Below are 25,106 nucleotides of genomic sequence, written 5' to 3' on the forward strand. Positions count from 1 at the left end.
ATGCACACACTATACTGACTTTGAAGGTGATTTTCCACAGTCATTGTTCTGCAATAAGAGCTAAGACGCTAATATTTGTTTATACTCTTGAGAATTGTTTTCTGTGGATGTCACTGAGTACGCTGATACCCCATTTCATGGGTGCACAATCCGTAGCTAAGGCTTTATAGTGCGTAGAAGTATGCCCCCAATGCAATTATGCAGTTTAATACTTCCACAGTTGGATTTCAACAGTTTTTTGGTCCAACTAATGAATCATTGTATTTCATTTTAAATGATGTAACAACATTCCAATCTAGTCCAAATATGGCATGATTTCCCTGTGTATTTGTTTGCTTTGCTTTCAATGAGGGAGTTTTTTTAAAGGCAAACTGCAAATTCTACTTTTGTGGCTAATCGTTATTGTGGCTAGTGTTCAGCAGGAGGGACACAACTTTGGCAAACGTTTAGATGCATAGAAATGTATTATGTAGAACAAACATGCCTCTGATTAGAATCAATCATGTCAGTTCTATTAATAACATTTCTATCTGCACTGTACCAAAACAGTTTTGTACTAAACATGCCCACTGAGCTACATACGAACCCCGCTCTGCCCATCGCTTGTCTGTCTGGAAAGCTTCCTCAAATGAACACGTGTGGTGGGCAGGGTCGGACCAGGCTGACCCCACCCACAGCCCATACTGCCCGTTCCGTGGCGTGGGGTTTCTCTCTAGCGGTTAGAGCGTTTGGCCAATAACTGAACGGTTGCTAGTTCGAATCCCCGAGTCGACAAGGTGCAAAATCGGTCGACGTGCCCTTGAGCAAGGCAATTAACCTTAATTGCGCCAGAGTCACTATTAATAATTGCAGACCCTGGCCGTTACCCCACTCTCCGAGGGTGTCTCATGGGGAGTGAGATGCAAAAAACACGTTGTGAAATAGGACACATATTAGCATCTACCCAAATTAATATTATAAAATCTATGTCCAGATATTTTCATAGGCCTTCCTGTGTTCCTTGAATTTACACAGTATCCACTTTCACAACAGCAGCGGCAAGACAACAGCTGAAATAATATTATTTTGCGTACGTTGTCAGAATGTGTTTTTATTGGAATTCTTCCCGTTGCTTACCATGGCTCTTTACCATTTTATATAACAATCAGAACTGTTTCTGGTGTACATGGCACCGTTGGAATCATTGACCAACAAAACATAGTTGCAGACCTCACCCTTTCTGTGTTATCATGTTTGGTTCGGGAGATATGACACACAATAAATGTTTTCGTTATGGCGGAATGGAGAATGTTTCTGCGATGGCTCCATATCTGAAAATGTGCAGGGCCCCAAACAGTACAAGTGTATTAAGTTCACATTTTCATAAAAGCATGAAACATCTCACATTTGTTTCATATTGCTTGACTAATGTAAGATCTGTCTTTGGTTGTTGGATTATTGAAGAGTTATTCTGCATATTCTTCCCATGGTAGGAAAGACTTGAGATTTGCTGGTGAAAAGTGACAAAAGGTGCTTGATTATTTATTAATAGAAATTAATTATTATTAATAGAAACCATTGTATTTCCTCAGATGGTCTCTTATTCAAGTGTACTCTTAGCCATCAGTAAGGTGAGTTGGGTTCCTCTTTCTGTCACTAATAACAACTGTCTGACTGCCAATAACAACTGTCTGACTGCTACCAGACATGCATGCTTTCATCGGATGAGAACTTGTCTGACATGCTCCTTTTTGTTCCTGAAGTTTGATGACTTCTCCAGAGAGCTCTGCGTCAAGTCCCTGTTGGAGATAATGGACATGTTCTGCCACCGTCTCAGGTACTACACACTTGCTTTATCCCGTCCCACTCCTGTCCTGTTATATTCTTCCTTCCTTTAAATTTGACAATGGTGTTAGCCCTAGAAAATGTTTCATCCAGGCTCTGCCGAGAAAGAGATGCAACTTTCTTTTTTTGTTATTAAATATGGTTGAAGCACTAATAGTTATGAGTCTGCCGGTTGAATGATTATCTCAGAGCGTCAGAGTGAGTGCATTTCTGACATCAAGTCATCTTTCACTTTGAAAGATAATACCCCAGAATAATCCCAAACATCTATTCTACCCCCACCCACCCTCCATCCCAGCTGCCACGGGAAGGCGGAGGAGTGCATCGGGCTGTGCCGGGCCCTGCTGGGTGTGGTAGTGTGGCTCCTGACGGGCTGCGCCTGCTACTGCGAGAGGCTCAGGGAGCTGGGGCCGTCGGCCAGCACAGAAGCCAACCTGAGGGCCTGCCTGGAGAGGTTGAGGGATTTGGTGAACAGCCAGAAGAACAGGGCCCTAGTCCACATCGCTCGCCTGGAGGACCAAGGTCAGTCAGGGGATACAGAATCTTCTAAGAGGTTTTCCTATAACTAAACTCAGCAAAAAAAGAAATGTCCCTTTTTCAGGACCCTTTCTTTCAAAGATAATTCATAAAAATCCAAATAACTTCACAGATCTTCATTGTAAAGGGTTTAAACACTGTTTCCCATGCCTGTTCAATGAACCATGAACAATTAATGAACATGCACCTGTGGAACGGTTGTTAAGACACTAACAGCTTACAGACAGTAGGCAATTAAGGTCACAGTTATGAAAACGTAGGACACTAAAGAGGCCTTTCTACTGACTCTGAAAAATACCAAAATAAATATGCCCAGGGTCCCTGCTCATCTGCATGAACATGCCTTAAGCATACTGCAAGAAGGCATGAGGACAGCAGATGTGGTCAGGGCAATAAATTGCAATGTCTGTACTGTGAGACACCTAAGACAGCGCTACGGGGAAGAAGGGACAAACAGCTGATCGTCCTCGCAGTGGCAGGCCACGTGTAACAACAGCTGCACAGGATCGGTACATCCGAACATCACACCTGCGGGACAGGTACAGGATGGCAACAGCAACTGCCCGAGTTACACCAGGAACGCACATTCCCTCTGTCAGTGCTCAGACTGTCCGCAGTAGGCTGAGAGGCTGGACTGAGGGCTTTTAGGCCTATTGTAAGGCAGGTCCTCACCAGACATTACCCGCAACAACGTCCCCTATGGACACAAACCCACCGTCGTTGGACCAGACAGGACTGGCAAAATTGCTCTTCACTGACGAGTCGCGGTTTTGTCTCACATGGGGTGTTGGTCGGATTCGCATTTGTCGTCGAAGGCATGAGCTTGTCATTGCCTGCAATCTCAATGCTGTGCGTTACAGGAAAGACCTCCCTCATGTGGTACCCTTCCTGCAGGCTCATCCTGACTTGACCCTTCAGCATGACAATGCCACCAGCCATACTGCTCGTTCTGTGCATGATTTCCTGCAAGACAGCAATGTCAGTGTTCTGGTGCAGTCCATGAGGAGGAGATGCACTGCAGTACTTAATGCAGCTGGTGGCCACACCAGATACTGACTGTTACTTTTGATTTTGACCCCCCCCCCCCACCTATGGTTAAGGAACACATTATTCCATTTCTGTTAGTCACATGTCTGTGTAACTTGTTCAGTTTGTCTGTTGATGAATCTTGTTACCTATATTTACACATGTTAAGTCTGAAAATAAACGCAGTTGACAGTGAGAGGACTTTTCTTTTTTTCCTGAGTTTACATGTAGTTAGCTGCATATTATTTGGATAAAACTGAAATAACAATATATTAATATTGTTGTAGCATTTGATTTGAATGAATTTCATTGGTATGTTTGACTCCACATCATATGATATGTTTCCAAAGCTTCCTGGACCAATGTGGAGCAAGCTTTGCTCAAAGTGACAGAGGGGCTCAACAGTCTGACCAATCAGACACTGAGAGGCAAGCTGGAGGAGTGCATTTCATTGGTGAAGAGGTGAGAATGTAGCACTTACGGGGTACAAGCCAATGGCCTTTGTAAACAATAATTGAAGCCACGATGGCTGTTTTTTATAATCATCTGACCAATCTTCCCCCTCAGCATTCCTACGATTCTGTCTGAACAGTCAGACCCTCCGCAACACTCGTTGTTCCCGTCTGTCCACGCCTTCATCATGCTGGAAGGAACCATGAACCTGACAGGGGAGACTCAGCCACTGGTGGAGCAGCTCATGATGATCAAGAGGATGCAGGTGAGCCTTAATTGGTCTAGAGTTAACGTATGCAAAGCGTATGCAACTTTCACTTTGAGTTTCACTTTTAGTTGAGGGAAATTGTAAATCGGTTTACTTCCCGAATTGAAATGGAATATTGACCCCCAAGCCTGGCTCATTCCCCTGTGCAGCGTATCCCCGCGCCACTCTTTGTGTTGGAGATCTGGAAGGCGTGTTTCACTGGCCTCATCGAGTCACCAGAGGGCACCGAGGAGCTCAAGTGGACCGCCTTCACCTTCCTTAAGGTGCTTCTCACAATGAATGCCGGATAGTTACAGTATATAAATGTTTTATGGTCCTTGGCGCAAGCATTTGAACGTTTTCTTTTCATTGGAGCCCATGAGATGTCACCATCTTACTGACGATCCTCTCATCTCTAGATCCCCCAGGTTCTCCTCAGGCTAAAGAAGTATCCCCAGGGTGAGAAGGTACAGGTATAGTACGGAGTTATTCTCTTTACATCCATAACAATCAATGGTTATAAGATCTGTTTCAAGTTTATTTACCAGTAATACACATTTGGAAATATGAAAGAGATAATCAACGAGGGGCTATGCATTCTGTGGAAAATAATAGACGACAACTAACCATGCACGGAGTTGCATTATTTTCCTGAGAACGCACAGAGCCCCGAGTTGATTATCCCTTTTATACCAAGGCTATAATTGAACACATTTGCTGGTAGAAATGTGTTTCCCGAAGCTCACTGAAGTAGCTAGCAAGTTTATGGGATAGAGTAGTTGCCTTGGTAACCGAACAGACTTGCTAGCTTGGTTAACCAAGCCATCTGTTCTAGCTTGCTATTATGAAGATCGAATTAAGCAATGCCAATAATGTTTTCAATTAGACTTTTTTTGCTTTCAAAAGCAGCTCAAACATCGAACATGTAAGAATGAACTTCGTAGCCATTGAATTCTGCTGTCTATTGTAGGGAAATAATGCACGTTCTAGAACAGGGGAGGTACTGCGGGGAGTCTGCAGCCAGATAAATAAATTAATGAAACTACAAACGTTATTGAATACAGGGCTGACATCTTTTGAAGATACCTTGGAGTGAGATCTCTCCTGAATGTGGGAGTATGGGCGTCCCGTCCCAGGAAAAATACAGTTTTAAAGCTAATTTCCTGCAATTCATATTTTCACATGGCACATGACCAGGGTGGAATCAAATGTTTTAAAAATCACAGGTCAAGTGTATTTAGGATTCTTTTAAAGTTGAATATACACTTAAAACACACCGACTTGGTTTGAAGTGATTTGGGCATGAAATTTAGAGTGTGCTCTCTGGGGAACATTGAATTATGTTGGTTTTTGGTTAGAAAATGCTAATATTAATGGTTTGGTTGAAGTGGCTAACCATAGGATGGATTGCGGTCTCTCCTTGTCCATAAGAAAAGCATGGAAATATGGTGAACTATCCCTTTTTAAAATAGTACCGTAGGAAAAAAGAATCCTGCCGAGAGGTAGCTCTCCGAGGGGGTTGGCCGTCCCTGATCTATGTTTCCCAAATACTGGGGCTTTGAATATGTTCATCTGACAAATTATCCAACATTCAAGAAAAATCTAATCAATATCAATCTTCAGGTGGTTGAGGCTGATTTGCAAAACCTTTCCATCTTGCCTACATCAGCAAGCTCTTATAATTTATGCCTACCATTTCTGCCCAGCAGCTTGTGCACAGTACAAAAATGACAAAATAGGATAAGGGGCATTTCAATATAGCCTATTCTCATATTCTTACCGTCTATATTCATCACTGTCCAGCACTCCCCCAAAAATATTTCTATATTTTCAAGGACACAAGTTGGCATTAGATTTCAAATAACCTAATTGCACCAGCAAAATTGGTTAGAAGTGAAATAATTCAAGTATGGGGATTAACAGTAGTGTTCTTGCTGAGATGAGGACACTAATGAGTCTGTTACGGATAATATAATCTCCTGAAGACCAGATGACACAGGCTGCCCCTACACCCAACCCCAAATTATATTTCAATGTATTGCTGTCCCCACTAGAATCAGTTACACATGTGGGTTCACAATCTGTTAGAGCAAAATAATGTTCATCATACAGTTATACAAGTCGGCTCACTACCAGAATTCCTGCTCAATGCTGCCTTTTCCTTGTTACAGCCTAATGGACCTAGTGCTGAATTGCGAATGAGCACAGGGGGTGAATAATGTAGCCTTGCTTCTCTTAACTTCTTATGGCTGCATCCCGCTACCGGGATTGATATGACAGCAGCCAGAGAAAGTGCAGGGCGCCAAATTCAAACAACAAATCTCATATTAAAATTCCTCAAACATACATGTGTCTTATATCAGGATATCATAAGGTGGATGATTTGTACCAATTTGTAAGTCGCTCTGGATAAGAGCGTCTGCTAAATGACTTAAATGTAAATGTAAATATCATTTTAAAGGTGTTCTTGTTGTTACTCCCACAAGTGTCAGATTTCAAATATGCTTTTCAGCGAAAGCACTACAAACGATTTATGTTAGGTCACCATCAAACCACAATAAGCACAGCCATTTTTCCAGCGAAAGATGGCAGTCAGAAAAAGCAGAAATAGAGAGAATTAATCACTAACCTTTGATTATCTTCATCAGATGACACTCATAGGACTTCATGTTACACAATACATGCATGTTTTGTTTGATAAAGTTCATATTTATCAAAAAATCTGAGTTTACGTTGGCGCGTTACATTCACTAGTTCCAAAAACATCAAGTGATTTTGCATAGCCACATCATTTCAACAGAAATACTCATCATAAATGTAGATGATAATACAAGTTATACACATGGAATTATAGATATACCTCTCCTTAATGCAACTGCTGTGTCAGATTATTATTTTTTTTATTACAGAAAAAGCAAATCATGCAATAATCTGAGACGGAGCTCAGAACAATAGCCAAATTAGCCACCATGTTGGGGTCAACAGAAACCAGAAAATACATGATAAATGTTTCCTTACCTTTGATGAACTTCATCAGAATGCAGTCCTAGGAATCCCAGGTCCACAATAAATGCTTGATTTGTTCGATAATGTCCGTTATTTATGTCCAATTAGCTACTTTGATTAGCGCCTTTGGTAAACAATTCCAAAGTCACAAAGCGCCTCCACTATAACGTCACGAAATGTCCAAAAGTTCCGTAACAGTCAGTAGAAAAATGTCAAACGATGTACTGAATCAATCTTTAGAATGTTGTTAACATGCATCTTGAATAACGTTCCAACCGGAGAATTAGATTGACTTCAGAAGAGCGGTGGAACGGACGTCCTCATGTGAAGGCGCATGGTGAATGTGTGATTACTCATTCCTGTCTCCTTCGGCCCCCCTTCACATTAGTCATCAGACAAAGTTCTGTTGACTGACATCTAGTGGAAGCCGTAGGAAGTGAAAACTCATCCATATCTCGCTGTAATTTCATTGAGAGCTTGGTTGAAAATCTGCCACCTCGGAAAAAATTCAAACAGGAAGTGGAACTTCTCAGGTTTTTGCCTGCCATATGAGTTCTGTTATACTCACAGACATAATTCAAACAGTTTTAGAAATTTCAGTGTTTTCTATCCAATATGAATAATAATATGCATATATTAGCAACTGGGACTGAGGAGCAGGCCGTTTAATATGGGCACCTCTGTGCACCTTTCATCCAAGCTACTCAATACTGCCTCTGCAGCCATAAGAAATTAAGATAATTTAGGTCATAAACTTTGATCAGTGGCGAACGAACGTGCCTGTCCAGTCTGCCGTGGCTGCTTTCATTTTTAAAAAAGCTTGTGATTTCGAAAAAATTGTGAGTTTCAGTTGAAAAGTTAACGCACTGAATATACACTGTATGTTAATCCGAAAATAAAAGCAGTTGGCCTACTTTTTCCAATGTGTTAGAAATAAGAGACGTGGCGTGTGAAGAGGGCCCAATGTGTGGAAGTTGGCATCACTGTTGAATATTACTAACAGCAGATTAAACAACCTTTGGCAAAGGGATCCGTGGGATAAGTTTAAAGTGTGTAATACAATACAACGCTGTCATTATTAATCTACAATTTATGTTCTTAGTCCTGGTAAACATGGGCCTGGGAAGCTCGGTGATATTAGTATTTCACGAATTATCCATTTGTCAATTCAATACTTGTATCCCCTATTTTTTTGTTTTTTTCTACATAAATGCACTGTAATTTAAGCTTTAAAACTGCAACGTTTTCTCTCTGCCTAATGGCAGAATGTGAAGAATTGCAGCACATTAGCTTAAACTGCAACATTTTCTCTTTGTTGCCAAGAGATGGGCCTTTAAAATGTTACTTCCCAGCGCCGAAACTTGGTTTTTCCAGCAATGCACTGCCAAAGTCATAGTAAAACTCATGTTTTGATCTCACTCAAGTCTTGTTCTGATTATGAAGGGGTTGCTGATGAATTTGCTAAAATGCCCTTTTAAGCCAATCAGAAACGAGTATTCAACAATACCATGGTATAATACTCCATATTAATCACCCCCTGAATGATCTGAATGTAGGATAGTGAAGAGTGCTGGTCTAGTCTCTGTCTTGACATGCATTATGGTCAATCTGCAGCAGGACTTCATGGATGACGTGAACATTGCCTTTGAGTACCTGCTGAAGCTCACACCGCTGCTGGACAAGGCGGACCAGAGATGCAAGTGAGTGATAATGGAAAACGGAACAGAGGAAGCATTATGTTATAAGCATGTTTATAACACGCTGACAAGCTTTTTACTCCATGTTTGTTTTTTTCCAGCTGCGACTGTCTAAGTATGCTACTGCAGGAGTGCAATAAGCTGTCTCTCCTGTCGGACTCCAACACGACCAACCTCACTTCTAAACGGTACGGGTAGCCATCCTGCCCCTTCATATGTGTAACATCACTGAAAGAGAATGATACAGTATAAATACATCAAGTTTGTCACTAATATCTTTCATTCTGTCTCCTCTCACTCTTTCCTATCACTACACTATTCTTTCCCTCTTTGCTTGTCTGTCGGTGTCTTGCTCTCCTTCTTTCACTCTCCTCTCTCTCTCCCTTTTCTTTCACTATCTCCTCTTGTGTGTAACTTTTTCTTGAGGGCTGAGGACAGGGAGTATGCTCCACGGCTGAAGACTGCAGAAAACGCCAACATCCAGCCCAACCCAGGCCTCATCCTGCGAGCCGAGCCCACTGTCACCAACATCCTCAAGGTCCTCATTCTCCCCATGCCAACCCTACCTAGCTTTACAGTCGGGGGGGGAGGTTCTATTCCAACTTGTCTAATAGAAACGCTTGTTGTCGTTTTCCATTTCAAAATGTTTAGCTACAGTGTACCCTAATGAACATGATGCTGACTTTTATCCTTTACTATATCCCTGAGTAAGTACTGATGTAAAGACAGTTAGTTCACCTCATTATAAAGCTATCGCGGAGCTCCAACTTTTGCTAAACAACTTCCAAGTCACCCATATCACACCTGTTCTATGTCTGTCTTCTCCTTTTGTGTTAGACGGTGGACGCAGACCACTCCAAGTCTCCAGAGGGCCTTCTGGGGGTGCTGGGACACATGCTCTCTGGGAAGAGCCTGGACCTCCTCCTGGCTGCGGCCGCAGCCACGGGAAAACTCAAGTCCTTCGCCCGGAAGTTCATCAAGTGAGACGCGCATCAAGCCACTTTAGCTACAGTGTGCCCAACAGTCCATCAGGACTGTTCAATACAATTTATTGACAGACTCCAACCATATTACTGTGGAGTTTTTTTCTAAAGGGCAAAAATATACATGATGGGGAAAAATATACATGATGGGGAAAAAATATACATGATGTATGTGTTTAAAGGCAATTATTTATTGATGCTCTGTCTTTGCTTCTCAGGCTGAATGAGTTTCCGAAGCACATCAGTGGAGAAGGATGTGAGTACATGAGTGTTGCTGAGTATGGGACTTTTTGAAGAACATTTAACATTACGAGTGTGGGACTTTTTGAAACGGATTTGATTTTGACATTGAGTCTTGTTTTTTTCTACCTTGTTGCAGCCAAGTCGGCCTCAGTGCGAGCCCTGCTGTTTGACATATCCTTCCTCATGCTGTGTCACGTGGTGCAGACCTACGGATCAGAGGTTGGTCTCAGACCTAGTACTAACGCTATCTATAAGTGATCTAGGTCCGTATTCAGAAAGGGTCTCAGAGCAGGAGAGCTGAACTAGGGTCAGGCTCACTTCTCCTGTAGATTTTTCATCATTGTCCTGCTCTTTCAGCACAGCTCCCACTAGGTGGCCAAAACACACAATAGCTTTCTGCATGGCACAGCTGTGATGTCTTTGCCACATTTCTATGATGGGTAAAATGACTCATGTTACATACGTTTCATGGTCAGAACCTGTCCCTCATATAGATTTATATCATATTTAAATAAAACAAAAAAGTATTTAAGAAATATCCCCCGCTCCATATTATTATATCATATGACTCTGTTGTGACCCCTCCAGGTGATCCTCTCGGATCCCAGCCCCTCGGGGGAGACCCCGTTCTTTGAGACGTGGCTGCAGACCTGCATGCCAGAAGAGGGCAAGACCCTGAACCCAGACCACCCCTGCTTCAGGCCCGAGTCTGGCAAGGTGGAGAGCCTAGTGGCCCTCCTCAACAACTCCTCTGAGATGAAGCTAGTGTGAGTGATGGCGTACTTACTATCTTTTCACTCTAGGGTCAGAATCAGACTGGAACTCAGTGTTTCTCTGCTGCTGGGTTAAAAAAAGAACAGAGGAAGAAGTCCAGGCTATGGTTGAAATGTTGTCCGCCATGTTCAAATTTCTCTTTGAGGCGCATAATTTATACCAGTGGGGGAAAAAGAAACATTCTTTAAACTGGAGTCCTTTCTGCACCATCTCTTATCCATCCATAAATCTATTTATTGGCATTGTTTTCTTGAAGCCGTACCGATTTATATACCACTGTGTCAGTCAGATGAAGTGGCACGAGATTTGCCTCAGCACACCGGCGGCCATCTTGGAGGTGTTGAATGCCTGGGAGAATGGCGTGCTGTCTGTGGAGGCTGTACAGGTGAGTCCCGTATTATGTGTCGTCTATTTTGTCCTGCTTTGAGCTCAATACTACGTAGACAGTGAACTGTTGAATCACAGAAGTGAACTTGCTCTTGACATAGTGGGAAATGATTGGTCATAGCGTGTAGGTCTAAATGGCTCTGCTGACGTAATGGTTAGAGCTTGCATGTATTTAATTTTTGGTCTCTTCCTCATTTAAACCATTCATAAAGTGAATTAATTTGTCGTACAAGTGGCCCGGAAGCATGCGCAGAGTTCACACACACTCACTCATCTTCACCTCTTCTCCTTTTTCTTTCTCCTCTTCTCTCTCTCGCTCACCCCACTCCCCTCCCGAGTGTAGAAGATAACAGACAACATCAAGGGCAAGGTATGCAGCATGGCTATCTGTGCTGTGGCCTGGCTGGTAGCCCATGTGAGGATGCTGGGGCTGGATGAGCGGGAGAAGCCCCAGACCATGATCCGCCAGCTCATGACCCCGCTGTATGGGGAGAACACGCTGCAGTTCTACAATGAACGGTACACACACTAAACTTGGGTGTCAAATACTGAAAGTATTCAGACACATTGACTTTTTCCACATTTTGTTACGTTTTACAGCCTTATTCTAAAATGGATTAAATAAATACAAATCCTCAGCAATCTACACACTACCCCATAATGACAAAGTAAACTTTGCACACAAAAAAGCATATTTGCGTATGTATTCAGACTCCTTGCTATGAGAGTCGAAATTGAGCTCAGGTGCATCCTGTTTCCATTGATCATCCTTTCTACAACTTGATTGGAGTCCACCTGTGGTAAATTCAATTGATTGGACATGATTTGGAAAGGCACACACCTGTCTATATAAGTTCCTGCAGTTGATAGTGCATGTCAGAGCAGAAACCAAGCCTTGAGGTCGATGGAATTGTCCGTAGAGCTCTGAGACAGGATTGTGTCGAGGCACAGATCTGGGGAAGGGTACCAACACATTTCTGTAGCATTGAAGGTCCCCAAGAACACAGTGGCCTCCATCACCACCAAGATTCTTTCTAGAGCTGGCCTCACGGCCAAATTGAGCAGTCGGGGTAGAAGGGCCTTGGTCAGGGAGGTGTCCAAGAACCCGATGGTCACTCTGACAGAGTTCTAGAGTTCCTCTGTGGAGATGGGAGAACTTTCCAGAAGGACAACCATCTCTGCAGCACTCCACCAATCAGGCCTTCATGGTAGTGTAGCCAGACGGAAGCCAATCCTCATTAAAAGGTGCATGACAGCCCGCTTGGAGTTTGTCCAAATTCACCTAAAGACTGACCATGAGAAACAAGATTCTCTGGTTTGATGAAACCAAGATTGAACTCTTTGGCCTGAATGACAAGCGTCACGTCTGGAGGAAACCTGGCATCATCCCTACTGTGAATCATGGTGGCGGCAGCAGCATCATGCTGTGGGTATGTTTTTCAGCGGCAGGGACTGGGAGACTAGTCAGGATCGAGGGAAAGATGAATGGAGCAAAGTACAGAGATCCTTAATGAAAACCTGCTCCAGAGCACTCAGGACCTCAGACTGGGGTCAAGGTTCATCTTCCAACAGGACAACGACCCTAAGCACACAGCCAAGACAAAGCAGGAGTGGCTTCGGGACAATGTCCTTGAGTGGCCCAGCCAGAGCCTGAACTTGAACCCGATCGAACATCTCTGGAGGGACCTGAAAATAGCTGTGCAGCAACGCTCCCCATCCAACCTGACAGAGCTTGAGAGGATCTGCAGAGAATAATTGCAGAAACTCCCCAAATACAGGTGTGCCAAGCTTGTAGCGTTATACCCAAGAAGACTCGAGGCTGTAATCACTGCCAAAGGTGCTTCAACAAAGTGTCTGAGTACTTCTCTTTTTAATAAATTAGCAAACATTTCAACAAAAAAAAAGTTGTTTTGCTTTGTCATTGTGGTGAATTGTGTGTAGATTGAGGGGGGGGGGAACATTTTAATCCATTTTAAAATAAGGCTGTAACGTAACAATGTGGAAAAGTCAAGGGGTCTGAATACTTTCCGAAGGCACTGTACATGTATTTGTTATTTAAATACTTATTTTCTGTTTATTAGTGTTTTCTTATCTGGGCTGAATCAACTACTTTTATATTGGAAGAATTTTCAAATGTCCTATAAATAGCCTACTATTTTCAAATACTTATTTCAAATAATATTTTCAAAACCCTTGTTAAATGTATGGGAGTATATTTTCAAATATATGCCAATACTGTCCAAGTGTATTTCCAAATGCATTCCAATATTCAACTACTTGTCTTTTCAAATATAACAACACAATACTTACTTTGAAAAGTATGTGAAAGTAATTGATATATTTGAAATAGTATTTTAACCAGGGTCTGACACGCACACAGCTCGCTCTACACATGCACTGCCGCTGGACAATGGTTTTCAACAACCAAAGCATTAGCCTGATTATTTAGCCACTGAGCAGATGTCTAATCAACCAGACAAATTCTAGTTGACACTGACGTTTTAAAAGGTGGGTCAGCCGACGATGATGACGACAGATTTAATGGTTTGTATCACCTTCCTTAGTGTTCAACCCGTTTCACATTGTAATCAGGCATCTCCCATAATTCACCACCAGTGTATAGCAACCAGACTGAAAATCACGTAAGCACAAGCCCATTAACCCTTCATCTCTCCCTCAGGGTGGTGATCATGAGTTCCATCCTGGAGAACATGTGTGCTGACGTGTTCCAGCAGACAGGCCTGGCCCTGCGGCCGCCCATGGAGGGCCAGGAGCCCATCCCCTACCGCAACCTGCTCTCGGCCAAGGAGCCCATCCACGAGGCCCTCCGCAAGCAATTCCGCTCGGTGCTGTGGAAGGGCTGGGTGGACAGCGGCGCGCTACACCTCTTTGAGAGCCTGCTGCACACAGGAGGGGTGTTCTGGTTCACCAACAACCTGGTCAAGGTTAGTGAATGTTATGAGATGGGGTGGGGGTAAAGGGGCGGTTGACCTATACAACAGTGGAGTTACTGTACTTTGGTCTTTTGGAAACCTTGCAAGGTGACTATTGGCTACGATTTCTTTTGATGTGTTTTCACGCCTACAAGATTTATCAAAGATATAGTACTAGTTAAACATTTTTATGCTTAATGTCTTATAGCACAATATGAATTAGATGTATTTTTTTTCTACTTCTAATTTCTAGTAATTCCCTGGTAATCAAATGGCCTATTAGCAAGCATATCTAAACTAGTTTTGACTAATGCAGATGCACTTAATTTACAAATCAAATGGAAAGAACAGGGATGCAAACTAGTCACCTTTCTGCAAAATTTGCCGTTTTGAATCCAAAATAGGTGACCTACGTGATTCATGTAGATCCGATGAGAAGTTGGGGGGGGGGGGCTTTGGATCACTACTGGCTGTAAGTGAACGAGTGATGCACGTTGGGAGCAATACTGGCTGTATCCAAGATTCAGCCAATCGTTCACATAACAGAATGCAGCACGTGACTGAAGAGAGAAGAGACAGCCAATTTGCTAGTTACAGCATCAGCGCACGCTCTGGAAAGACAGCGGAGAGTGGCAATCTGCCTTTTCAGTTACAGCAGCGCGTCCCCTGAATGATAATGAAGAGGTAACGTTACGTGAGAAGCCTGACCACAGAGACGGGGGTGACAAGGTGATGAAGCGTACTTCATGAGCTATAACTGAAAACTGGCATTTGGAAAGTTTGAGGTGAGGGAGAAAGTGTGGTGGAAGAAGTATTGTTAGCATTAAGTATCTTGCTAGCTGGATCGAATTCTCCATTAGCTAGCCAGAGAAATGTTGAGCAACATTAGCCAGCTTAACGGATTTAAATAATTGAGTTTATGGTGTGAAAATTAGCTGGCTAATAAAGTCAGACAGCTAATGTTCACGGTAGCTAAAGTTACAACATCAGATGAGCTAATGTTGAGTAAGCGGCTACTCATCTTCTATCTGGCTCTCGTTCTTCAGCTGGAAGAAATAATGCAGGTCCGTGCTCATCTGGAGCATGTTGGCACTCATTAGGTTGATGATGGACAGGCAGCTCTCCCAGAAGATATCCCTGGAGCTCTCCACCAGGAAGGGTCTCAGTGGGTAGGAGTTCTCGTTTCCCATGTAGAAGCAGGTCAGGTAGAGGCAGGTGATCACCATGGCCTGCAGCTGGTGCTCGGTGACTGCCTCGGAGGAGACCACCTTGCGGCACAGCATGTAGACAAACACCACATTGGCTGGGGTGAGGATGCTCTGGTTCCCCCAGCCGTGGTTGAGCAGGAAGCGGGCTACGCTCTGCAGCCACAGCCCTAGGTCGTTAGGGACAGGAAGCGCAGCAGCTCGCCGGTGAAGGCCTGGACCATCACCCTCTTGGGCGCGTCAGGGGGGCCTTCTTGTCCGGCTAGGAGGCGTTGTCAGAGCTCTTGACGAGGTCTGGGGTGCTCTGGTCCTGGGTGTGGGTGTACAGGTTGGTGCGGGATTGAGACTTCCCCAGGTGCTCATTGTTGAGGTGGGTCACACTGTTCTGGTTGTTCCCGTTAGGCTGCGTCGCCTTGGAGCCCTTCTTTCGCTTTATTTTGATGAGCAAGCGATCCTTCAGGTTCTTCACTCTGGCGTTCTTGCTGTTCTGAACTGTTGTGTCGTTGCCCAACGTTGCGGGCCCATCTCCAGCCGCCTTCTGATAGCTGGGCGAGAGAGAATACACATTTCCCATGGTGACTGGGTAGTGATCAGGAGACCTTTCGAGTAGGTTCTCTCTCGGAACTTAGCTCTCATCATAAGCGCCAATAATGCCTGTGGAAAACTAAATGGTACATTTTTGCAAAATGAAATGTATAGCCGGACTACATTTTCCCACATTCAACAGCATTGTGCATCGACAATAGGTTTGTGTGTTTATTGATTTGATTTTAAGATGTCTTGGTTGTGATTTTTCATTTTACTTACTGATTTCAAGTCGATGTAAAAAATCCAAAGATGTATCAGTCGTTTCTTTGTTGATTTTAAAAGACAGACGGGTTGTTTTTCTTTCTCTGTAAGCATTGAGTTTAAGGCTGTTATTGTTGTGTACATCAACTGCTGTCCAGGGTTCTGAAATCGAGCGTCCCGTCGTAATAAAGGAGCATGGTATAGCGTTGCTGTGAAAGATGAAGCCGATGTTCGCTATGATAAAAACCTTTTAACGTCATGTCGCACTGTCTGAAAATAATAATTTTTGTACGCCATGTGTTCTTGCCTCATTTTGCTATGTTCCTGTCTTGGTTAACTAAATGACTTTTGGGTGGCTGCCAGTGCTAGTGTAACGGATGTGAAATGGCTAGCTAGTTAGCGGGTACGCGCTACTAGCATTTCAATCAGTTACGTCACTTGCTCTGAGACTTAAGTAGGGTTTCCCCTTGCTCTGCAAGAGCCGCGGCCTTTGTGGCGCGATGGGTAACGATGCTTCGTGGGTGACCGTTGTTGATGTGTGCAGAGGGTCCCTGGTTCGCGCCCGTGTCGGGGCGAGGGGACGTACTAAAGTTATACTGTTACACTAGCAAGCCTATAGCGTTGCATTTCAGTCGGCAGCGTATTTTATTTCACCTTTATTTAACCAGGTAGGCTAGTTGAGAACAAGTACGAATAAAATATTGCCCCCAGTTTCTAAACCCAGTGACGCAACTTCGCGAGACTTCTGGGAACGCATGGGAAGCAGACTCGTCCGACCAGACTTGGGTTTGGAAAGTCAATGGGGAAGTGAAACATTTTCCTTAGATGTTAATTTTCTCAGTCTAAATGCAAAACCTAGATTCGAGCCAATGTCTTAATTAGCTGAAATTGTTGTCACTTTCACAAGGTTGTAACTGACACCTTTTCATTTTCATCAAAAACAGCTTTATATCGAAGGGGTGCCTTGATTTGATGCACTGCACATGCGCAGTTTCGCGCGACAGACCGTTATACCTGACAACGTTTTTCTGCGCATGAGCTTAGCTAGCTAACGTGGCCATGACATCGCCTACATGCGTGATCGGGGATTTCTATTGGTGGAGCAGTTTCTGTGCATCTTCATACTGGACTATAATTGGTTTGCTGAATTTGGATCTGTGTCAGATAATAATCGCTCTATTTGAAGTGGGGGAAATGGCAAACAGTTGTAGTGCGTCAGGCCAGAGAGGGATAAATGCGCGCTACCAAATTACATTTGCCTCTTCATGTGAAACGCAACATGAGAGAAAGAAAATGACGATCACTTTGTGCTCACTAAAACCGCCAAAAAGATGCAGCCTTATTGTAAACAAAGCCACCTGTTGTCTAAAGCCGCAGTTGCTCAATCTCAAATAACTACATTTCAATGTGTTTTTATTTAAAAACTGTAATGTGATGGTATATCCTTGCATGTAACAAAAGTCACATGGCTGTTTTTCAATTTAGACCAAACCTTTACATAAAAAAAAAACGTCACTTTTCCCCCCAAATCTGACTACTCAATAGTGATTTGAATATTCAAGTTGTGTGTATGTGAGCATTTACTCTAACTGTATAGGGCAGGGATACTCAACTACTATTTGAGAAGGTCCGGTAACAGACATTTCCTAGGTGGGAAAGGTCCGGATGGATAATGTAATTTATCGGCGTAATAACAAACCCCCACCTCGCAACCCATGTGACCCCAAACTGTTCACACCCCTCTTGTTGGCGGAGAGAATTTTGCTGTTTTAAAGTTAATTTCCCACAATTCTACACATTTCACATGGGGCAGAGATTTGTTTTGCTGTTTTTTTAAAGCTAATTTCCTGCAACTATGTACATTCTTCCATGTCTTATGTGTGTTTATATGATACCAGGGGTCGAAGCCCGACCGAGTCCAGATCCAGTCCGCCAGTTGAGTATGGAGGGTATAGGGTGTGTAGCAATCCATTCCTAATTTCTGTGTGTGACTCAGGAGCTGCTGAAGGAGACTCGCCAGGAGTGGGCCAACCGGGTGGTGGAACTGCTCTACAGCATCTTCTGCCTGGACACCCAGCAGATCACTCTCACCCTGCTGGGCCACATCCTGCCCAACCTGCTCACAGACTCAGCCCACTGGCACAGCCTGGCAGACCCGCCCGGCAAGGCCTTGGCCAAGTAAGACAGTCCTCCTAGTGTAGTCTCTCTGGTTCTCAGTGACTATGTGATGTCTGTGCCATGTGCTAGCTAGCTAAGTCATAGGGACTGTATATTGCTAGCTACCTGGCTTAATAGGTGACTGAAGGGGCCAGTTTCCAGAACACTGATTTTAAGCCTAGTCCTGGACAAAAAATCACTTTCAATTGAGATTCCTCATTGAGCATGCTTTTTAGACCTCATGAGCTGTCCTAACCACTTAAGTGTAACCACCAGGTAACTTGTTAATGATAAAGGGCAGTGATTTAAGTGGTTCCTGCGCCACATGCAATTTGCTTTGGAGTTGTTGAGTGACTTTTGATATTTCTATATGATCAATCCATAAATTGCGTCTCCCGAGTGGCGCAGCAGTCTAAGGCACTGCATCTCAGTGCAAGAGGCGTCACTACTGTCCCTGATTCGAATCCAGGCAGTATCGCATCCGGCCGTGATTGGGAGTCCCATAGGGCGGGGCATAATTGGCCCAGCATCGTCCAGATTTTGCCGTCATTGTAAATACGAATTTGTTCTTATCTGACTTGCCTAGATAAAGGTTAAATAAAAATAAATCTAGACCTACATTCAGCGCTTTTGACAATAATTTCACGAGGTGCCTATATAGACTTATAACCACTCGGCTAATAAATAACCTACATCTTAGTTTTTAAAAAAGATGCCTAAATTGGCCGTGACAATAAATTAAGCAATTGAAGGCATCTAGGGCCTATGTTAACGTTGATTGTGTTCGATGAAAATGATAGACCTTTCAAACGTTTTATGCAACATTCGTGACTTGACGCCTACTGTGCCAAAGCGATTTAGTTGTTAAACGGGAATGACGAGTGTGTTGATATAACAGTGATGTTATAAAAATTCTGCTTTTAACAACCATCAGAATTGGTTAGAAAACGGTTATGCGTGCTAATATATTAGGCAACGGGGAAAATTCTGTCAAATGTTTCACCATTGCAACATTTTAATGTACAGTCACATTCACCGTGGTTGTCTGAAGCATGCTGTAAGAGTTCACAGCTGGCGGTGCCTCATCACGATTGGTTATTCCCCATGTGCAACAATGTTAATGAGCGTCATCACCGTCTTTGCTTTGTGGTACCTGTTGTGATTACCAGCTGAGAAACTTTTATGAATTGATTTTACTCCTGGCTCAGTTTGTCTGAGCAGTGGCTTAAAAAGGTCCAATGCAGCTGTTTTTATCTCAATGTCAAATAATTTCTGGGTAAAAGTTAACGTAGCAGATAATGGACCCTAACAGATATTTATGGTGTTGGTGCTGTATATTAACTAATATACAGTACATGGGTTCTAACTTGAAGTATTTGTTGGTTTATAATTGTACAATTTATGCTCCCGAATGAGGGGGGGGGGGGGAACTGACTGCCAGAAAGCCCTGAAGCCCTACACCCCTTTCAACCTACATGACGAACAACAGATGTATAGAATGGGTCACAAGGTTAAGATTTGTATGACAGATACTTATAATTCAGGTATCTTTCATTGTACAGACCAGGGTCTGCCCCTGGGCTCATCTCTCCCTGGTACCATATAACAGAAACATTAACTCATGCTCTGGAATGTGATATCTCTAGGTTTTATCACCCAAAAGACATTGTAAATCTCCTGTCAGTGTTATCTCCCAGAGGTCCATCCTCAGTAGAACACACATATACAATAGTTATAAGAATCCTCTATTCTGTTGCATAAAACAACCATTTGATGCAATTAAAGTATTATAACATAATCTTGCAATTTTTCACCATAAGCTTTCACCATACGCTTCTGTTATCGAATCCATGGCCGAAGTCTGGCATTTCAGTTGAGCCCACACTCGGTGGGCTGTATATAAAACTTCTCCTGAGCCACAGAACGGCTGAATTACATGGAAACCTGCCTAGTGACCTCCATCGCGGCCAAAACGACTCTTTCCCATTGTACGCGCCTATCTATAGTATGGCAGCATCAGCAGTTAGCCACCAACAGTTAGCAGTCATGTTTACATTTTAAACTGTGTTATTTAGATGGAAGACATGAGCTAAATGCGCTATAGCTAGCTAAAGTTGGCATAGAGATAGCAAGCTAGCCCTTTCATTGACCCGGTACACTTCCATGCTCACTGAAGCCCATGATAATGCTCGGTCTCTGCTGGTGCTTCTGGCTGTTTGAGATGCTTGACGAGTAGACGCCTCATTCTCACATGTATAGTGTTTTTTCATTCATTGTGTGATGCTGTCGGCGGGGTGTTGGCTTGTTTCCGAAGTTGGAAAATCTCAAACCCAACTTTTAGAACATCATTATGGTATATAACAAGTGATTGTAATTTGAGAATGTTTTCTTGCGGTGCTCTAAGTTACTATTATATGTGTTTCTGGCATTGAGAAATGGGTGCTACACTCCCTTTTAAGTACCTTACTATGATTGTTTTAAATTAAAATGGTCAAAGTAACAAAGCAAGAATTTAGATATGACTATATGGGAGTGGTCTGAGTGAGCAAGGGAACTGAACTGGCTGTTATTGGCAGAGGTCGGAAATCTCTTTCTTATTGGCTTATTTAATTTACTGCCTGGGGATGTCACCAAAATAGGTAAATTTAATCCCACCAAAACTGGTGCAAATTTCAGGCGGTCTTTTCAAACCGCTATTACACTAAAAGGGCATTATCCAGATTTTTCAGTTATCACAATTTTGACTGAATTAAACCCTACTCTGAGCTGGGAGTTTTTGTTATGGTCTTAAAACAGGTTTTAACAGTATTCCTAGGACCTTTTCTGAGATGCTTTGTGGATACGGCCCCAGGACTAGGCTTAATCTTTGCCTGTGAAGCAGGCCCTAGTTATGTATCTTCCCTGTACAGTATACATGTAATGAATTACTGAATACATTGGTTATCTTTTCCTGAATCTTATTTTAACAAATATATTCCTCATCTCTGCATCTTTACTGTTGGTTTTGGCAGTTCCATTGTTGACAGTCTTGTCCTCTTGTTCTCCAGGCTGTCTGTATGGTGTGCTCTCAGTTCCTTCTCCACTCACCACAAAGGCCAGGCCTCAGCTCGACAACGCAAGAGGCAACGGGAGGATATCGAGGTAACAACACAGACCAAAAATCAAATCACAATTTATTTAAACTTACATTTAATGAAGTTACAACACACTTTATGCGCACACAAACTATATTGTCATGTTTCCTCAGTGCTATGGGTAATGTAGTCTAACATGCCTCTTGTTAACCCCAGGACTACAGTAGCTTGTTCCCTCTGGACGACACGCAACCCTCCAAGCTCATGCGTCTGCTCAGCTCCAACGAGGACGAGCCGGTGGTCCTTTCTAGTCCAGGTCAGTTTTCTGGTGTCGAAGAAAGTACGTCAGCGGCAGGTTCAGTGGACAAACGTTGTACGTAAAAATGTTATGAATAGAGCTGATATGGTTCCTTATTCTTGTCAGAGAGGCGTGTTTGTTCCCAGCATAATATATTTCTGTTTGAAATGTTCCACAACGTTGTGCCTGCTGAATGCAGCCCTGCATATAACGATAATAGTTGATAGTATTATTGTTATATTCTGCTCACTGCAGGAGAGCGCAAATGTCAAAAGTCTCTTTTTATTTCTTACGTGGCTTTTTACTGTGACGTTGTGAATATACGATCTTTTCATGTGACATCCCAATTGCCTCGGGATGAATGCCTTCACCCAGATTCTATGAAGGTTAAGACAGAGTAAGGTTTTGAACCCCCGTCAACAGCAAGTAGACACAAGTTCTCTCAACCAAATGACAGGCAAACGCAAATGAGCTTGCGCCTGAGCCTTCCAAGCAGTGTAAGACTTTTGTGAAATACTGTCTTCGGGAACTCACTTTGTCAACAAGTTGACGCTTGCATGGCTCATGGTTCATCAAGGCTTTTGTAACATTGAAACAATTCATGTCACTAGGGTGATGGGTGCATTAGTAAAAACACCACTAGTGTAATTAAACTAATTAGTGTCTGGTAGAAACCCAATGTGCAAAAAGGGGGTGTAGAGGGACATTTTGGGCAAACGCACACTTTAACTGAAGTGGGATGTAATGTGTAGAGTAGTGGATGGAGAACAGTTATTTAGACATTTGTCTTCCTCTGCCATTTCCCTGAAATAGGAAGGAGTGTCCTTTTAAAGACTCATTTCACCAGTCCTTTTTACCCTTTGTCTCCTACACCAGGGCGGCAGGTAGCCTAGTGCTTAGATTATTGGGCCATAACCAAAAGGTTGCTGGATCGAATCCCCGAGCTGACAAGGTAAAAATCAGTCGTTCTGCCCCTGAACAAGGCAGTTAACCCACTGTTCCCCGGGCGCCGAAGACGAGGATGTCGATTTAATACAGCCCCCGCACCTCTCTGATTCAGAGGGTTAAATGCTGAAGACACATTTCAGTTGAAGGCATTCAGTTGTACAACTGACTAGGTATCCCCATTTCCCCTCCCCCAGTCCTTCCTTTCATTTCTGACACCGGTCCTTTTACACCCTCCTTTTCTGACTCCCGTCCTTTCCTTTTGAAATCCATTAAGGGAAGTGGACCAGTGCCAACTTAGAGCAGGAGGTTATGGATTTGAGACGTAAGGAGATAGCCTTTGAATAAGGAAGTTATCAGAGCAGTGACGTGTATTGATACATTGACACAACTTCCATATGGGGTCTTTAACCTTGGCTGCCTATAACCCCCTACTCTCTTGACTTTGCTATTGAAGACCTTTTCCCCTTCTCCTTTCCTATTGATTGTCACTATAATGACCTTTGATCTTTACCTTGTCTCCTGTGGTTGTGTTAGGTGACCGGTCCATGTCCACCTCCCTGTCGGCCTCCCAGCTCCACACGGTCAACATGAGGGACCCTCTCAACCGCGTCCTAGGTTAGAACCACGCACCGGTCTTAAACCTTTAGCACCTCGCAGGCATCATGGTTTACCAGTATGGCTTACCAGTATGGCTTACCAGGGCATGTTCTCTTACTAAGCAATTGATAGTTTTCCCCGCTTTTGATATTTTCACAATTTTAAATGTGCCTTTATGTAATGATCATTTTACGATTTAATTCTAACTTCTGTTTAATTAAAAAAAAAAAAAAAAATGCTTAATAAATCTGTCCCCTTGTCTCTAGTTGTCCCTCTCTCTTACATCTGCCATGCTCTTTTCCTCTGAAGCCAACCTCTTCCTGCTGATCTCATCCATCCTGGGCTCCAAGACGGCAGGGCCACACACCCAGTTCGTGCAGAGCTTCATGGAGGAGTGTGTGGAGTGTCTGGAGCAGGGCAGCCGCGGAAGCATTCTGCAGTTCATGCCTTTCACCATGGTGAGTAGTGAGAGGGAAGCTAGGGTTATCCGTGTGATGGCTGTTGGTGATGAACCACTTTGATAGTAATTGTGACCTCCACCATGAGATGTTTACGGAATACAAGTTAGATTACTGCCATGATGGGTTTTAGTGGTGTTGAAGAATGTGGAATGCCACAGCTGTTGATGTGTGTCTCTGTCCCCAGGTCTCAGAGCTGGTGAAACTTCCTGCGCTGGCCAAGCCCAAGGTGGTCTTGGGAATTACAGACTTGACTCTGCCCCTGGGGAGGAGGGTGGCAGCCAAGGCCATCTCAGCCTTATAGACCCCTAGTGGTGTCCACTGCACGGGAACTCACCGCCGCCTTCTCCATGGATTCTATTCCACCAGTCACTCAGGGCCGAACCCAACTTCCACTTAAATTTTTGCTCCTCTAAACTTGGCCCCTGCTATCTTAGTTTCATCACCCTGGCATAGAAATGCCTGTTTCAGCATACTCCTGAGTTGGTGACCAAATAGTTCTGTTATTAAACCATGGTTGCATCCATCATTCATTCGAATGTAGTTTTTCTTTCATTTTGATCTCTATGGTTGCTATATCAGTTTTACTCCCCTGGCATCCTATCGATACAATGTACATAATGTCTTTTTATAATAAAGAATCATGTAAAATGTAAGTACTTTTGGATGTTAATTTATGCTGATATTTTTCAGATTTCTATTTTCACGTAAACACAAAGTTGAATATAAGTTAATTGACCTTCAGCACTCGTAAGAGAGTAATAGGTTACCAGTATCATTGTTAGTGACGTCCTGCCTTGACTGGCTATAACAAAAATTTTATGACAGCCGATGTCACAGTGCTATGCAGAAACCCAGCCTACAACCCCAAACAGCAAGCAATGCAGATGTAGAAGTACGGTGGTGAGGAAAAACTCCTTAGAAAAGGAAGAAACCTAGAGAGGAACCAGGCTCTGAGGGGTGGCCAGTCCTCTTCTGGCTGTGCCAGGTTGAGATTACAACAGTACATGGCCAAGATGTTCAAACTTTCATAGATGATCAGCAGGGTCTAATTATTAATAATCACAGTGGTGTGTAGAGGGTGCAACAGGTCAGCACCTCAGGAGTAAATGTCAGTTGGCTTTTCATAGCCGTTAGAGACAGCAGGTGCGGTAGAGAGAGAGAGTCGAAAACAGCAGGTCCGGGACAAGGTAGCACATCCGGTGAATAGGTCAGGGTTCCATAGCCGCAGGCAGAACAGTTGAAACTGGAGCAGCAGCACGGCCAGGTGGACTGGGGACAGCAAGGAGTCATCTGGCCAGGTAGTCCCGAGGCATGGTCCAAGGGCTCAGGTCCTCCGGGAGGGAGAGAATTAGAGGGAGCATACTTAGATTCACACAGGACACCGGATAAGACAGGAGAAATACTCCAGATATAACAGACTGACCATAGCCCCCCCTACACAAACTATTGCAGCATAAATACTATAGG

The 25,106-nt window shown here is 43.5% G+C and overlaps 1 protein-coding gene and 1 pseudogene across 3 annotated transcripts in view; one reads left to right on the forward strand and one right to left on the reverse strand.

The window, feature by feature from the left end:
• The window catches only part of LOC139541947 (mediator of RNA polymerase II transcription subunit 24), a 33,473-nt gene extending 9,181 nt beyond the window's left edge, over positions 1-24,292 (forward strand). Inside the window, exons 4-26 of one of the 3 annotated variants that reach the window (XM_071346872.1) lie at positions 1,572-1,610; positions 1,743-1,816; positions 2,123-2,346; positions 3,738-3,849; positions 3,955-4,105; positions 4,258-4,371; positions 4,507-4,560; positions 8,708-8,793; positions 8,892-8,978; positions 9,229-9,328; positions 9,628-9,770; positions 9,992-10,029; positions 10,153-10,235; positions 10,605-10,783; positions 11,076-11,175; positions 11,521-11,696; positions 13,858-14,122; positions 18,101-18,282; positions 21,309-21,402; positions 21,552-21,651; positions 23,116-23,196; positions 23,488-23,636; positions 23,824-24,292. In XM_071346872.1, coding sequence (XP_071202973.1) covers positions 1,572-1,610; positions 1,743-1,816; positions 2,123-2,346; positions 3,738-3,849; positions 3,955-4,105; positions 4,258-4,371; positions 4,507-4,560; positions 8,708-8,793; positions 8,892-8,978; positions 9,229-9,328; positions 9,628-9,770; positions 9,992-10,029; positions 10,153-10,235; positions 10,605-10,783; positions 11,076-11,175; positions 11,521-11,696; positions 13,858-14,122; positions 18,101-18,282; positions 21,309-21,402; positions 21,552-21,651; positions 23,116-23,196; positions 23,488-23,636; positions 23,824-23,940 — 2,748 coding nt within the window. In that variant the 3' untranslated portion in view covers positions 23,941-24,292. The remainder of the gene's footprint in view (positions 1-1,571; positions 1,611-1,742; positions 1,817-2,122; positions 2,347-3,737; positions 3,850-3,954; positions 4,106-4,257; positions 4,372-4,506; positions 4,561-8,707; positions 8,794-8,891; positions 8,979-9,228; positions 9,329-9,627; positions 9,771-9,991; positions 10,030-10,152; positions 10,236-10,604; positions 10,784-11,075; positions 11,176-11,520; positions 11,697-13,857; positions 14,123-18,100; positions 18,283-21,308; positions 21,403-21,551; positions 21,652-23,115; positions 23,197-23,487; positions 23,637-23,823) is intronic. The other 2 variants (XM_071346873.1, XM_071346874.1) reach the window with 2 other exon arrangements.
• LOC139543190 (cyclin-dependent kinase 5 activator 1-like) lies at positions 15,124-15,889 on the reverse strand (annotated as a pseudogene).
• Positions 24,293-25,106: the final 814 nt, after the last annotated feature.

The sequence above is a fragment of the Salvelinus alpinus genome, chromosome 17 (assembly GCF_045679555.1).
Source record: "Salvelinus alpinus chromosome 17, SLU_Salpinus.1, whole genome shotgun sequence".
Classification (NCBI taxonomy): domain Eukaryota; kingdom Metazoa; phylum Chordata; class Actinopteri; order Salmoniformes; family Salmonidae; genus Salvelinus; species Salvelinus alpinus.